Raw genomic sequence first — 14,831 nt, 5'->3', positions numbered from 1 at the left:
CGGGCGATCGCCGCCCGGAGCGGCGCGCGGAGGAGCCGCCTGCTCCTGGCGGCCGGCCCCGCCGGGCATGCTCCGTGCGCCGCCGGGAGCCCGCTCTCCCGGGGCCGGGATCGGCTCTCCGCGTTTTCGCTGCGGCCGAGGGGGGCGCGCAGGAAAGGGGGGCTGGGAGACAGGCAGCGCCCTCCCCGCGCGGCGCCCCCTCCCTCCCTCCCTCCCTCGCGCGCGGCTGCCGCACCGCAGGACGCGGGCCAATCAGGCGCCGGGGGCGGGGCCCGGGCCGTCACGCCCTCCCTGTGGGCTTATTGAGAGTTATATCAAGAAATTCAGTTCGGAGCGAGGAGAGGGAGCCGGAGGAGAGAGGGGCCGAGGAGCAGAAGCGGGAGAGGGAGAGCGAGCCAGCCGGGAAGAAGCGCCCCAGAGTCTCTCACACCAGAGAGAGAGAGAGAAACAACCGATGAGGGATTTTTTTTTTTTTTCGAGCCCCTGTCACTCCGCCCCCGGAGAGCCGCAGGAAGGATCACCACCATCACCCCAACTCTGAGGTTTCCTTACAAGAAGTTAGGGACTTAAGCAGGACTGCCATCGGAGGGAAATGCTATGCCGGATGCGGTGGAACATACCCCTGAGCTGAGCAAGTGCGGCTGGATGCCGTGCGTGCCAAATACCAGAAGAGCCCAGACCCCCTGGGCAATCGAGGAGACGGAATGTGGGGGGAGAATAGCGACAAATCTGTGAATTTGTTCTCCGGAGTTGCTAATTTGCCAGCCCGAAGCAACACATTTCACCGGGAGGAAACGTTTGGCTGCTCCTGATTCCTCCCCCAAACTGGTGCTTACCAGATGCATGGCTTTCTATGTGTGGGAACAGAGCGTTCCTAACTGCAGCAGCATACCGGGGAAGGGGAAAGGTTGAGGCAACTAACGTAAGTGTAAAGTTTCGCATGCACGATTGTAAATGCTTGTGTTTAGATATGTCCTCGGTGCGGACGGGAGGATGTTTGTAATTGGGTAGAAGGCTGGGGCAGAACTCACCTACCAGGCTGTCTCTGCATCCCTACCTGCACCACCCTGCCGGAACTAATCACGGGCATCAGCTACCGTGCGGCTAATGCAGATGAGATCAGAGCCTGGGAACTGACCGGTTTTACTCTAGTGGGTGGCTGTCTGGAGCCTTGCACCCGTTTCAATAGCAGTTAGGGGAGCATCTAAGCAGCAGCCTTTTAACCTGCATTACTGGGTTGCAGTATTGATGTGTGGCAGATGTTACTAATATTATAACAGAGATCAGGGTTAAGAAACTGCATCCCCCCCACCCCCTCTGTTAGGCTCTGTAGAAAACATTGTGCCGTTACATGGAAATATTGCTGCGTTTCGCATACACCTTGACACTCTCTTTCACCTCTAGGATAAGAAATCTCATATTTATGATTTTGTAAAGTTTTTCATGTGTTTATTAATGCTAATGGGGTTCATTTGGCAACATGGAGAAACGAGGGCAAGGTCTGGATAAGACATTTGGAGTCTTGGTGTTGTGCTTTTAGGCAATACGAATCTGTAGTGGCCGGCGACTATTGCTGCTGATGCTGCAGCATGTCCGATGCTTGTTTCCCAGGAAGATTGTGTGAGAAGGCAGTTGAAGAACTGGAGGGAAAGAAAGGCATAGTCCTTTTAGAAAGAAATAAAGAAAAAAGAGAGAGAGAAGAGAGATGACTCAGTGTGGCAGAGACGAAAACTCATCACAGTTGACATGTGACAAAGCAGTTAGCAGGAAGCACAGCTAAATACTTAGTGTTTTTCACTTCCACCTAAAAATAAAATAATAAAAAAATAATAACCAACAATTAAGGGAGGTGGGTTAGAAACCAGAAGGCAGGTAAGCCAGGGGGAGGGGAGGAGAACAAGAATTCAAGAATGCGTGTTTTGAATTAAACCGTGTCCTGAAAAACAGTGTGGGTGACTACAGGTAAAAATAGCAGCTGTCCTGAATTCAAAAGTAGAAGGTTTTATTTTCTCTGGCTAGATGCAACAAGCGGGGGACATTGAGTGTTTTCATCCACAGAGTTAACTTGCGAACAGGGGCAGAGCAAACTGCCATGTTTACCAATATGCAGTGGAAAATGTGCTGTAATGTTTCGTGACTGTGTGTTCCTGTGTGCTGGAGAATAATGTTGTCTGTACAATTGTGTTGACAGTGGCTGTCTCCAAATAAGCGATGAGATGTAATGCATCCTCCAGCCCATGCACGCTTCCTCTTGCAAGCCGTGCACCCTTCCTCAGTGGGAACCTTTAAGCCCTAGCATTCGGGAAAAGAAAATAAATACATTATCATGGACCTGAGGGATTTTTACCTGTTGGCTGCTCTGATTGCCTGTTTAAGGCTGGATTCCGCAATAGCTCAAGAACTTATTTACACGATTAGAGAGGAATTGCCTGAAAATGTGCCCATAGGAAACATACCAAAGGACCTGAACATTTCTCACATCAATGCTGCCACGGGGACCAGCGCCAGTCTTGTCTACAGACTGGTTTCTAAAGCTGGGGATGCCCCTTTGGTGAAAGTGTCCAGCAGCACTGGGGAGATTTTCACAACCTCCAACAGAATAGACAGAGAGAAACTCTGTGCGGGCGCCTCGTATGCTGAGGAGAATGAGTGTTTCTTTGAACTTGAGGTGGTGATCCTCCCCAATGATTTTTTCAGGCTGATCAAAATAAAAATAATTGTGAAGGATACCAATGACAATGCCCCCATGTTTCCATCCCCGGTCATCAATATCTCGATTCCAGAAAACACTTTGATCAACAGCCGCTTTCCAATCCCATCGGCCACAGATCCCGACACAGGCTTCAACGGGGTTCAGCATTACGAATTGTTAAATGGGCAGAGTGTGTTTGGACTGGATATTGTGGAAACTCCGGAGGGGGAGAAGTGGCCGCAATTGATTGTTCAGCAAAACTTGGACAGAGAACAGAAAGATACCTATGTGATGAAAATCAAGGTGGAGGATGGGGGCACCCCGCAGAAGTCCAGCACGGCCATCCTGCAGGTCACAGTGAGCGATGTGAACGACAACAGGCCGGTGTTTAAGGAGGGTCAGGTGGAGGTCCACATCCCAGAGAACGCTCCCGTGGGCACCTCTGTGATTCAGCTCCACGCCACGGACGCAGACATAGGCAGCAACGCTGAAATCCGGTACATTTTTGGTGCCCAGGTCGCCCCTGCTACCAAAAGGCTCTTTGCTTTAAACAACACCACCGGGCTCATCACTGTCCAGAGGTCCTTAGATCGAGAGGAGACGGCCATCCACAAAGTGACAGTGCTGGCCAGTGACGGCAGCTCCACGCCCGCCCGAGCCACCGTCACCATCAACGTGACGGACGTCAACGACAACCCTCCCAACATAGACCTCAGGTACATCATAAGCCCCATCAACGGCACGGTGTACCTGTCCGAGAAAGACCCCGTCAACACCAAGATTGCCCTGATCACGGTCTCCGACAAGGACACGGACGTGAACGGCAAAGTGATCTGCTTCATTGAGAGGGAGGTCCCGTTCCACCTGAAGGCCGTGTACGACAACCAGTATCTGCTGGAGACCTCCTCCCTGCTGGACTACGAGGGCACCAAAGAATTCAGCTTTAAGATCGTGGCCTCGGACTCGGGGAAGCCCAGTCTGAACCAGACCGCGCTGGTGAGGGTCAAGCTGGAGGACGAGAATGACAACCCGCCCATCTTCAGCCAGCCTGTCATCGAGCTGTCCGTCTCCGAGAACAACCGGCGGGGGCTCTACCTCACCACGATCAGTGCCACCGACGAGGACAGCGGGAAGAACGCAGACATCGTGTACCAGCTGGGCCCCAACGCCTCCTTCTTTGACCTGGACCGCAAGACGGGGGTCCTGACCGCCTCCAGGGTCTTCGACCGGGAGGAGCAGGAGCGCTTCATCTTCACGGTCACGGCCAGGGATAACGGGACGCCGCCGCTGCAGAGCCAGGCGGCCGTCATCGTCACGGTGCTGGACGAGAACGACAACAGCCCCAAGTTCACGCACAACCACTTCCAGTTCTTCGTGTCGGAGAACCTGCCCAAGTACAGCACGGTGGGCGTGATCACCGTGACGGACGCCGACGCCGGCGACAACAAGGCCGTGACCCTCTCCATCCTGCACGACCACGACAACTTCGTGCTGGACCCCGCCTCGGGGGTCATCCGGTCCAACGTGTCGTTCGACCGCGAGCAGCAGAGCTCCTACACCTTCGACGTGAAGGCCACGGACGGCGGGCAGCCGGCGCGCTCCTCCACGGCCAAGGTCACCATCAACGTGATGGACGTGAACGACAACAGCCCCGTGGTCATCTCGCCGCCGTCCAACACGTCCTTCCGGCTGGTGCCGCTGTCCGCCATCCCGGGCTCCGTGGTGGCCGAGGTGTTCGCCGTGGACATCGACACGGGCATGAACGCCGAGCTCAAGTACACCATCGTGAGCGGCAACGGCAAGGGCCTCTTCCGCATCGACCCGGTCACGGGCAACATCACGCTGGAGGAGAAGCCCTCGGCGGGGGACGTGGGGCTGCACCGCCTGGTGGTGAACATCAGCGACCTGGGCTACCCCCGGGCCCTGCACACGCTCGTGCTCGTCTTCCTTTATGTCAACGACACGGCCGGCAACGCCTCCCACATCCACGACCTCATCCGCAGGACCCTGGAGACGCCCCTGGACAGGAACATCGGGGACAGCAGCCAGCCCTACCAGAACGAGGACTACCTCACCATCCTGATCGCCGTGGTGGCCGGGGCCATGGTGGTGCTGGCCGTCATCTTCGTGACCGTGCTGGTGCGCTGCCGCCACGCGTCCCGCTTCAAGGCGGCGCAGCAGCGGGGCAAGCAGGGGGGCGCCGCCGCCGAGTGGATGTCCCCCAACCAGGACGGGGGCAAGCAGGGCAAGAAGAAGAAGAGGAAGAAGAGGAGGTCCCCCAAGAGCTCCCTGCTGAACTTTGTCACCATCGACGAGTCCAAACGCTGCGACGATGACGACGACGACGCCGCGGCGCACCAGCCCATCAACGGGACCATCAGCAGCCTGCCCGCCGCCGAGCTGGAGGAGCAGGGCCTGGGCCGCTTCGACTGGGGCCCCGCGCCGCCCACCACCACCTTCAAGCCCGGCAGCCCGGACCTGGCCAAGCACTACAAGTCCGCCTCCCCGCAGCCCGCCTTCCACCTCAAGCCCGACACCCCGCTGTCCGGCAAGAAGCACCACGTGATCCAGGAGCTCCCCCTGGACAACACCTTCGTCGGCGGGGGCTGCGACACGCTTTCCAAACGCTCCTCCACTAGCTCAGATCACTTCAGTGCCTCGGAGTGCAGCTCCCAAGGAGGCTTCAAGACAAAGGGCCCCTTACACACCAGACAGGTAAACGAGCACTTTTACTGGTCTATAAGTACTGCATACAAGTGCCCAGTCAACCAGTACTGACGTGCCAGGGTGTCTGTTGTGTTGGTCCAACTTTTAGCATAGTGATAAAGAGGAGGGAAAAAAGAAAAAAGAAAAAAAAAAAAAACTTGACCCCTTTTTCTCTTCCTCTGAGGCTCAGTCAAGAATTTTTTTTTTTTTTTTTTTAGAACAGCTTTGAAATTTTCTCTGAGTCCTGAGAATTATTTAACTTCCCAGTTTGCTTCAAAAGGCAAAAGATGAAAAGAGGAAATGATTCCAAAATGTCCCAGGATAACGTTGGCTGAAGAAGAAAACCTGTCCTGATATGTCAAATTCCTGCTCCCCGGGCTCCCAAATTGACGGCTTCGACACTGTCACATGACCTTTTCCTCTAAAAAGTCACCTTCAAATCTCAAGCGTTAAATGACGTTTGAAGGGCTGACAGTGATTATATTGGAGCCATGGTTGCTAAAGGGGTTAACTTTTTTTTTTTTAGTCTCTAAACAAGATGGTAGAATATTAAATGTACATCAGCTATGAAGCACATGGTTGTGGATAGTTTGCAACTAAGCCATATAGGTCCTCTTTTTGATTTCAGATGATTTTATTTGTAATATAGCAAGTTGGGTATTGCATAGAAAGATTTGCAGATTGTCCACAATGGCCAAAGTACTCTTGCAAAGCAAAAAGCAAAAAGCAAAAAGCAAAACAAAAAAAAAAAACAAAAAAAAAGAAGGAATACAGTCTCCCTGATTTAATCATTTATACAGAAAAGAATGAATCCATTGTAAATATTCTCTCATCCTAGTAATGCATAAGTGATCTGTCATAATTCATTTTAAACTGTGAAATATGCCATAGGAAGAGGGATTAAGAGGCTGAGAAACTCATATTTCAACCAAATCCAGAATTAGTTTTTCTTAGGTCTAATAATTCCATGTTAATAAAGACTTAAGTGCAGCACTGTTTAATTTATTTCACTGGTGCTTGTCTGTTGCCACGGAATTTGAGTGTCAATAATAGCCTGTAGATGGCACTAGGGTATCATGTGCTTGCGCTGGCCAGGTGCCAATCCCGCAGTAGCAAGGAGAGGGGGGAGGGAGACATCATGCTGGTACTACAGCCAAAGATACCTTTTATTTAATGATAGTTGCTCTGGAGCAACTGGCATTTCAGTTCGTTTGCTTGCTCTTTTGTGATTAGCTCTCACCACACCACCTTTCTAGCACTTCACAATCCATGTTCGATCTTGGTTGGTATTGAGTCCATCTATGGTGCTGGCCCATCTGAATTTGTTCAAATAAGGAATATGTAGATTTCAGAAAATACAGTAAAGCAAAATAAATGTGCATGTAGTATTTATTGACAGTCATTGATTAGTGATTGGAAATTGAAGAGTCTTCCCCCCAAGTGGAAGTGAGGTGGGGTAGAAGATCTTACTGAGACTCCATTTCCTTCTCATCTTCTAGTGTTTATTGCTCTGGAGGCACTTTAAGATTTTGTGTTTATTTATAAAAATAATTTTGACAATGAATCACATAGATACTCCTAGATCATTAAATGTGTTGATTATAATTATTCAACTAAAATCTCCATTTCTTGAAGAAAGAAAAATAAAAACTAAAACAATTTAAAAGTATACTTGGAGCTTAAATACATAGAATGAAAAGAATTAAAAAGTCAGTATAGAAGTTCTAGTGAGAATGTGAAGTTGAAAGATATAACTGGATGTTGGAATGGCTTATTTCCATGTTAAATTTATCATCTTTTTAAAAGAAAAGAAGCTGAAGTTTTAAAGTTCAGAATATTTCTGAGATTACTGAAGGTTTATAAAAGTTGGTAAATAGTTAATCATGGTAAGAAAAAGTAATTTATGAAACTAAATGAGTTTCAGTATAAAACAACTATTTTAATGAAAAGAAAGAAAACTGCTTTTTATTATTGACTTTTAATGTGAAGGTCATTTACAATAAACTGATGATATTACATGATTTGCATAATATGTTGAAAAACTAACATGATTTAAACTTTTAATATAAAACAGAAATTTGTTTTCCAAAGAAACTTATTGATATTCTTCCCACATCACCTTTCTTTTCATTTCCTTGTAGCACAAATATACAGACCCACTTTTTCTGACTTTGCCCCAAAAGTTGAAACTATAGGACAGTGACATAAATGCTAAGTGCATTTTAGGAAAGTATGGCAAAGATCTTTTGTTGAGCCTAAGTTAGCCATAACAATATTTGTTTGTATGATGTCATCTTTGAAATAGGATGCTGAGTAATTTGCTAACTGGAACTAAAGTGCAATTTAGACATTTCTTGAGACCATGTGTCACTGTGTAATTCTCCTTGTAGGCATTTTGATGGTCACATGTAGCTATAATTTGCTATTATGATAAAAGCTATGGTAATGGCTTTGCTTATACCTTTTAAACATTTTCATGACGAGAAAGAAAAATTGTGATATTGGAGAAAAAGAATATTGGGAGAAAGGAAAGACGATGATGATAGCAACATGTACAATTTTAGTATGAAAAGGCATATTTTCTATGAATGAGAACATAAATCATATACTACTCTTTTAATTTTTCCCACTGAACTCTATAATTATTATCTGAAGACACTCAATTTAAAACAAAAAGGTAAAAATTATTTTTCCTTAGTTTGTTTACTTCAACTGGTGGCTTTCATACTAAATGTGCTCCTGAAGCTAGACAATTTTGAAAAGTAAGATTTATTACCACAAAAGCTTTCAAAGAAATTCGTAAAGTTACATATAATCTATGAAGGTTTTTTAGTTGAGTAGGCTCAGATTGCTATTAAACAGGAACACCTTTCACTAATGCCTCTTATTGATGCCTGGGTGAAACGCAAGATTCTTCAGTAAGGGTTACCAAACTTAAATACTATTAATTTGTATTATCTATACAGTGGAAACATAATGTCTGACTTTTAACCATGAGTTTGCTTGTTGTGCACTGATTGTTATCCCCCCCCCCCCCACATACGCAAACACACACCAAACCCCCTGTTTTCCCTTGTATGACCCTGCAAAGGTCCTGTGAAACAATTGTAAGCCACATTCTTCATCCACTCTTTTTTACCAAGCTTTTCTTTTCCTTGTGTTTAACAGATATGTCCCTGAATTGTCCACAAATTATTTTTTATGAGTTTTTGGAAGTATCCTTAGCACTCACAGATCTAGTGGAATTTTCTTTTCTTTTCTTTCTCAAGCAAGATTATATCTTGATGTTTATTCATAAATAAGCGAAGTTCATTGTTAATAGAGTTAAGAGAAGGACAATATTATTAATTCCAATAGGGCTTTAAATAATAGCAAGCACTGGTGTATTTTCTCTAAAAGAAAAGGATTTTTTTTTTTAACGGATATGCCTTTTAAAATATGAGAGTATCAAATTGTAGGCTCTCTCAGAATCAACTATAGGGTTCCTTAAATTGGGTTATTGGGCCTTACTCCCCGGGGTCCTGATTTGGTACCTCTGGGGTCCAGCCTGAACATTTACATTGCTGACCAGACCCTAGGAGATGCCGGTGTTGCTAGTCCAGGGACCACACTTTGAGAACCACTGCCTCAGCACATTGGAAGGAGAAATGTCAGCTCGTTTCCCTCTCAGATGATCATTTCCAGAGGACCTGTTTTTCCACAGCCCAACTCTCCGCTCACTATTGACAGCCGTTTATTATAGCTGGAGGCTTTACAGTAAGCTGTTTCCCAACCCAGCTGACAGCTTTAGGGAATTAATTTTCTTGGCCCCAGTGTGCTTTTTATGGGGGTACAAATGAAAATGATAAAGAAAAACATAAAAGTGACCTGTTTACATTTGACAACTTCTTCCAGTCATGAAATAATCTGTGATAGTTGCACTAGAGTTTGGTTCTGGGTAAGCAGTCATGTTTCATTTTCTAAATGAAATGCTCATTTTAGAGCGTAAACATCCTTACTTTACTTTTCATAATCTAGAGTAAGTATTTGCTAGTATATATTTTGTGTGCATAGTGAAGAAATTACACATTGAAAATGTGTATGCATGCTTTTCTCAAGTGTATACATGTACTTTCGCAGTATAAAGGGAATTGCTTCTATTCCCAATCATTTAGAGATACTATATTACATTTATGATTACTTTTCATTTTTGAGTAATCCCACTACAAACACTACTGAAATGCTGTTATGTCATGCAAAATGCACAAGACAGTCATAGAATTGCTATTTAGAACTGTGAGAAAGAAAAATGCAATTGAAACTGAAGGAGGAAAATGTTAACTAATGTGAGGCTAGCAAAAACTTTAAGATATTTTAAACTACTAAATTTTGCAGTATATTGTGATGGTTGAACACAGGTGGCATTTGGAGAAAAATCACTCCCCAAATTGCAAATTATATTTAACATGTTACCAGTGGTTGTTTTTTTTCTTTCTACTCTCTCCTTTTGGCTAAGTGCTCTCTGATCATGGACTCTGTTTATGAGGTAGAGGATACCCAGATAATACCCTTAGATAATGACTCAGGATTCTGGAACATGGTTGGGCCACTAATTCAAACTGGCTCCCTTTCCTCTTGGGTTTATAAGACAAAGATATGATATTTTTCACAGCTTGATACATCTAAGCTGTAATATTTAAGATAAATGCTAACATTTATTGCTAATGACCTTAAGGAGGGTCAAATAAAAAATTGCCATTGTGTTAAGCATAACCAAACATTTATTCATATAGAGGAAACAAATTTCTGTAGCCAAAATATTCTATTATCTTGTTTTCTAAATTTTGTTGCAATTAATTCTATATTTAGAAACACTGTCAATTGATGCTTGCTCCCTGAGTTTCAGATGAGTCATCCTTATGGTGTCACAGAGCAGGCTCTGGAAGCATTATCATTACCTTGTAAAAGACGGTACTTGAAATAATGATATATTATTATGGCATATGCATAGTGATAGCAACTAAATATTCAGCCTCTCATAATAGCACAAAGTATGTGAAATAGTAAAAAACAGAATTTACCTTTAATGAAAAATGTCACATCTCAAATTAGGTTTCTTCATAACCAATTGGAGATTATTTTGACTCTTGGAGTTTCATTTTCATATCGAATGTCTATAGATTACGCTCAAAATATTACAAATGGCATCTTAATTCTTTTCACAGTACATTACACGATAGGGTTGAAGTATGAAAGTGTTACATTTAAATCATTTTTTTCCTCATAAGCTCTGTGTCCACACTATTTTTATTTAGATTTTTTGACCTCTAAGTTTTTGTTGTTGTTATTGTGGGGGAATGCAGAAATCTACCGTGTGCTAGAAGTTACAGTGGTTGTATTGGTCTAGCAGTATCAAACTGGCTGTTTACAGGGAAAGGGACTGTATCAATTGCATTGTTCTCTTTTAGTAAAATTTCTCAGTTTGATTTTTTCAGAGGGGACTCTTAGCTTGCAAATAGTTAAAAGCAACAAAAGCAAAACTGAGCCATGAATTGTTTACCTTTTCTTAAAATCTTGGAGTAAGCTTTCTCTCAATTTAGATCCATTGGAATGGATCCTTTATTAAGGCTATAAATTAGTCTCTTGACAATATTAACAAATTAGTTAATGTCTTACAAATTTAACATAGTTGGAAACTGAGTAAGGATTACTTAATGTGGATTTTTAAGGATCGGATGTCTTGATAGCCAATTTTATGTTTATTATACTTTTCAGAATTTGTTACATATCAGGATCTCAAAAAGTATATCAGGTATTTTTGAAATATGACTCTAATCATGGGCCAGATATCCTAGTAGTGAGAATTTGCAAATGTAAGTCAGCAAGGGACTTACTCTAAATTTTCAGTGTCTGGGGGCATATAGGAGTCAGCCACTCAATAAGTAATTGTGCTAATGTGCTATGGCCCTTATAACAGTTATTGTCCCCGAATCTGCATCAGATCACAGAAGCAAATCCAAATGTAGAAATATAATCCCTCATGCACATAAGGAAATATACTTTGCTGTTTAAGGTTTCCTCAATTGTTTCAGGAAACTGTTAAATCTGTCAAACATTTCATTTGGAAAGGAACACATGCTTTTTGCCTTTGTTTGATACAAACCTATTGGACTGTCAGTCATCAGAAACATAGAACATATATTACCATGATTGACATTTTGGTTTTGATTTCTATTCTTTTTCCCCCTAAACCAAGATTATTTAAAATGTAAAATGCTTAAATTTGTTAAACAACTACTCTTCCTTAGCGGTAAGAAGTGATCGCAGAAAAAAACTTGGAAAACAATCCATATGTAATCTCTCCCACTCCTGTTTTCCTCCTATAGACAGATTGTCTCCTATAGACAAGAATAGTGGCAGAATCTGGAATTTTCTGAGCTATAATATAACTTTAGGACATTCACTCGGGATCTGTACTTACATGCTTATTCATCATCTAAATGGCATTTGGAAATATTTCCCCCCAATTTTTAACATTTTGATTGATTACAGTGCTATGAACACATACCACATTTAATCTGATGGACTTGGGGTCACCTGTACGGCTGGGAGTGGTAGGATACACAGGGTGTCCCAGAAAAAATAAAAGCTAGAGGCAGTGTTTGTTAAAATACATTTCATTTTCAAAATTGAGCTATCAGCTGTTAAACTGTTTGTACATTTTTGGGGGACATCCTGTGAGCACAGGCAAGATCCTTGCGGCACATTTGAATGATTCTAGTGATATTACATTAATTAGAGGCCTGGTGCACGAATCTATGCACCAGTGGGGTCCCTCTGTCTGACCTGAGGGATCGGGTGGAAACTGGCTCTCTGACATGACTTAAGGGGTCTTGGATTGCAAGAGGGCACAGGCCAGGTCAAGGGACCCCACCGGTGCAGGATTGGGGCTGAGGAGAGATGCTTAACCAGCTGGGGAGGGGTTGTCTGAGGGCTTCAGGGCATGTCCAATCCATCTTACTCAGTCCCAATCAGAAGGACCTGAGCAGCAAGCTAACCTATTGATCAGAGCGCCTGCTCCCTCGGTGGTCAGTGCACATCATAGTGAGCTGTTGAGCAGCCTTAGCATATAATTAGTATGTGATGCTTTGATTGGTTGAACAGATGACTGGACGATTAGACACTTAGCATATTAGGCTTTTATTATATAGGCTTATTCTTGAGAAAATATCTGAAATTAACCTATTTTTTATTGAAAGTCTACTACAGCCTTACCACTCATGAATTTATATAGATTTATAATTATGTGGGCCACAGGAAATAACAGAAAATGGTCAGTTTTAGCGTGTTTGCATATCTTATATTTTAACATTAATCCACAGTTTGTCTTTCTATCTGGACCATCTCTGCATTTTTGTATTACACTGCTTCGTTAATATCCAGTCTGTGGCCTTTTTCAGTCTGTTAGCAGTTGATTAAGAAATACTCTAATCCCTTCCAGGATATTGAGAAACTAATGGATTGCAGAGTATTTGGGTCTTTAAGCTTCAATTGTAAATGGTATGAAGAATTGTCATTGAGCTGATATTTGCATATATCTCTCCCAGTGCTAGTTACTTTGCCTCCTTTTTTTGTCTGCCTAATCTTCAGTTTTCATTCTGAGGATATTTTAGTTGGAAATAAGTATGCCTGGGATAGAAATTTGGGATTCACCTCTAAATGAATGCCATCACAGACAGCGAAGCTCTGGCACATTCTGCATAGATCTGTATGAACACAGTGAACCCTTCATAAGCCCTTAGATTGCAGGAAATTGTTGCTGAAAATTAAGTGAAGTTTTAAAGATTTGCAAAGTAGAGAGCTTTGTATAAAGCTGGTATTGCAGGTGCCTATTAAATATGAAGTAAAAGCTTTGTAATACAGCTAGCTAACACATTTCCCTCCACATTAGAGGGATTTATAGCCTGGGGAATTAGTCTTACCTATTTTCTCCAAATGCAGAAACACCAGATATGTCTGCAAGAATAAAAATCTAAATGCCTGACGTATAATGAACAGATTTGCTCCGTGATGACTCCAGGCATTCAAGGTAGACAACGCAGGCTCTTTCCTGTCCTACTCACCTGCCCACAATCTGGTCTTCACCTCTCCTGAGAAGAAACTCTTAATCATGTGTAGACACTCCTTTAAACATAAATCAGATTGAAGCCTTTGGTGTCTATAAAACTATAGCATTACCATAATGAAGAGGGCTGGCTACTACGTGAGTGCTTTGATCCTCATAGGAATTGCTTTGAATCATGTTTCACTGTATTTTTAGAATTCCTCTTTGCTCCATTTGCAAATAGTGTGGATTTGAAGCACAACCTTTCATTACAGACTTACATGGGTTTCCATATATTTACCTTTATGACGGTGTAGGAAAATGCCTCGAATTTCTTAAATGCTTAATGTTTTTGGTCCTGTTAGATATAAATGGGTGGAACTAGCCAAGCAGATTTTAAAATTATTTTACAATCCATGGATTTTTTGCTTATTAGAAAAGTATATAATCCCCGTGCAGTCCACAGTGGATACAGGGGGTTTGCTGAGAATCATCAGAGATGATTGATTTTGAAAACAAAACAGTTTTTGTGCAAGACAATAGCTACCACAAGTCGGTAAATGAGGTTTTTTTTTTGTATTTATTTTTCTCTCTCATTAAACAAACCTCGATGACGAGAGGAATGGAAACACAGAAGGATATAGAAAATGAAGCTGTACCTTTTATATAAAGAAAATGCCTTCTGCTGACAGTAGTTCTACTGCAGATCTTTTCTTGAGAGAAAAAAATGCTGGTGCTTTTTTTGATTCTGAGAATACAACCAATCTGGGCCTCTGTGTGATAGCAGCTGCATGCTGAGGACTTTCAAATACTCAGCTACACAGGATTCTGCAGGAAACTTTTTGTAGAAGGTGCAAGTGACAAATGGAGACAAACTGAAGTGAGTTCTGAGTTGTGAGTTGATGTCCTCCTGTGTCATGTATTCATGTCATCGAACCAATTTTCACATTGGAAACCTAGAATCACAATAGCCTTTTCTCAGTTTGTCAGCCGTGAACACACCTGGATTGGCAACTTTTCTCAGCTCCGTTTCTTGTCATTCACAAGGTGGACTGTATTCACGTGTGTTTCTTAGTACACAGCTGCTTTCTCAGTTTATGGATAGATCAGAAACTTGATTGATTTTAGAAACTGAGGGATGGAGGGAGAGAGAGAGAGGTTTGTTGTTCTACTTACTTATGCATTCAGTGGTATGGACCCTGACCAGGAATCGAACCTGCAACCTTGGTAAATGGAGATGACACTTTAATCAACTGAGCCACCTGACAGGTCTCTTGATAGACTTTTAAATGACACAAAATTGTTTTTGCATATATTTTCTCAAACCTTTTGCTCAAGAATATCCATAAA

At 43.3% G+C, this 14,831-nt stretch overlaps 1 protein-coding gene across 5 annotated transcripts in view; it reads left to right on the top strand.

The window, feature by feature from the left end:
- The first annotated feature begins 338 nt into the window (after positions 1–338).
- The window catches only part of PCDH9 (protocadherin 9), a 900,785-nt gene continuing 886,292 nt past the window's right edge, over positions 339–14,831 (top strand). For all 5 annotated transcript variants that reach the window (XM_036456728.2, XM_036456724.2, XM_036456726.2 and 2 more), the window contains exons 1-2: positions 339–922; positions 2,192–5,407. In XM_036456728.2, coding sequence (XP_036312621.1) covers positions 2,327–5,407 — 3,081 coding nt within the window. In that variant the 5' untranslated portion in view covers positions 339–922; positions 2,192–2,326. The remainder of the gene's footprint in view (positions 923–2,191; positions 5,408–14,831) is intronic.

This window comes from Pipistrellus kuhlii, unplaced genomic scaffold (assembly GCF_014108245.1).
Source record: "Pipistrellus kuhlii isolate mPipKuh1 unplaced genomic scaffold, mPipKuh1.p scaffold_m20_p_3, whole genome shotgun sequence".
NCBI classification, from domain to species: domain Eukaryota; kingdom Metazoa; phylum Chordata; class Mammalia; order Chiroptera; family Vespertilionidae; genus Pipistrellus; species Pipistrellus kuhlii.
This window is presented reverse-complemented; position numbering and strand designations above follow the sequence as displayed.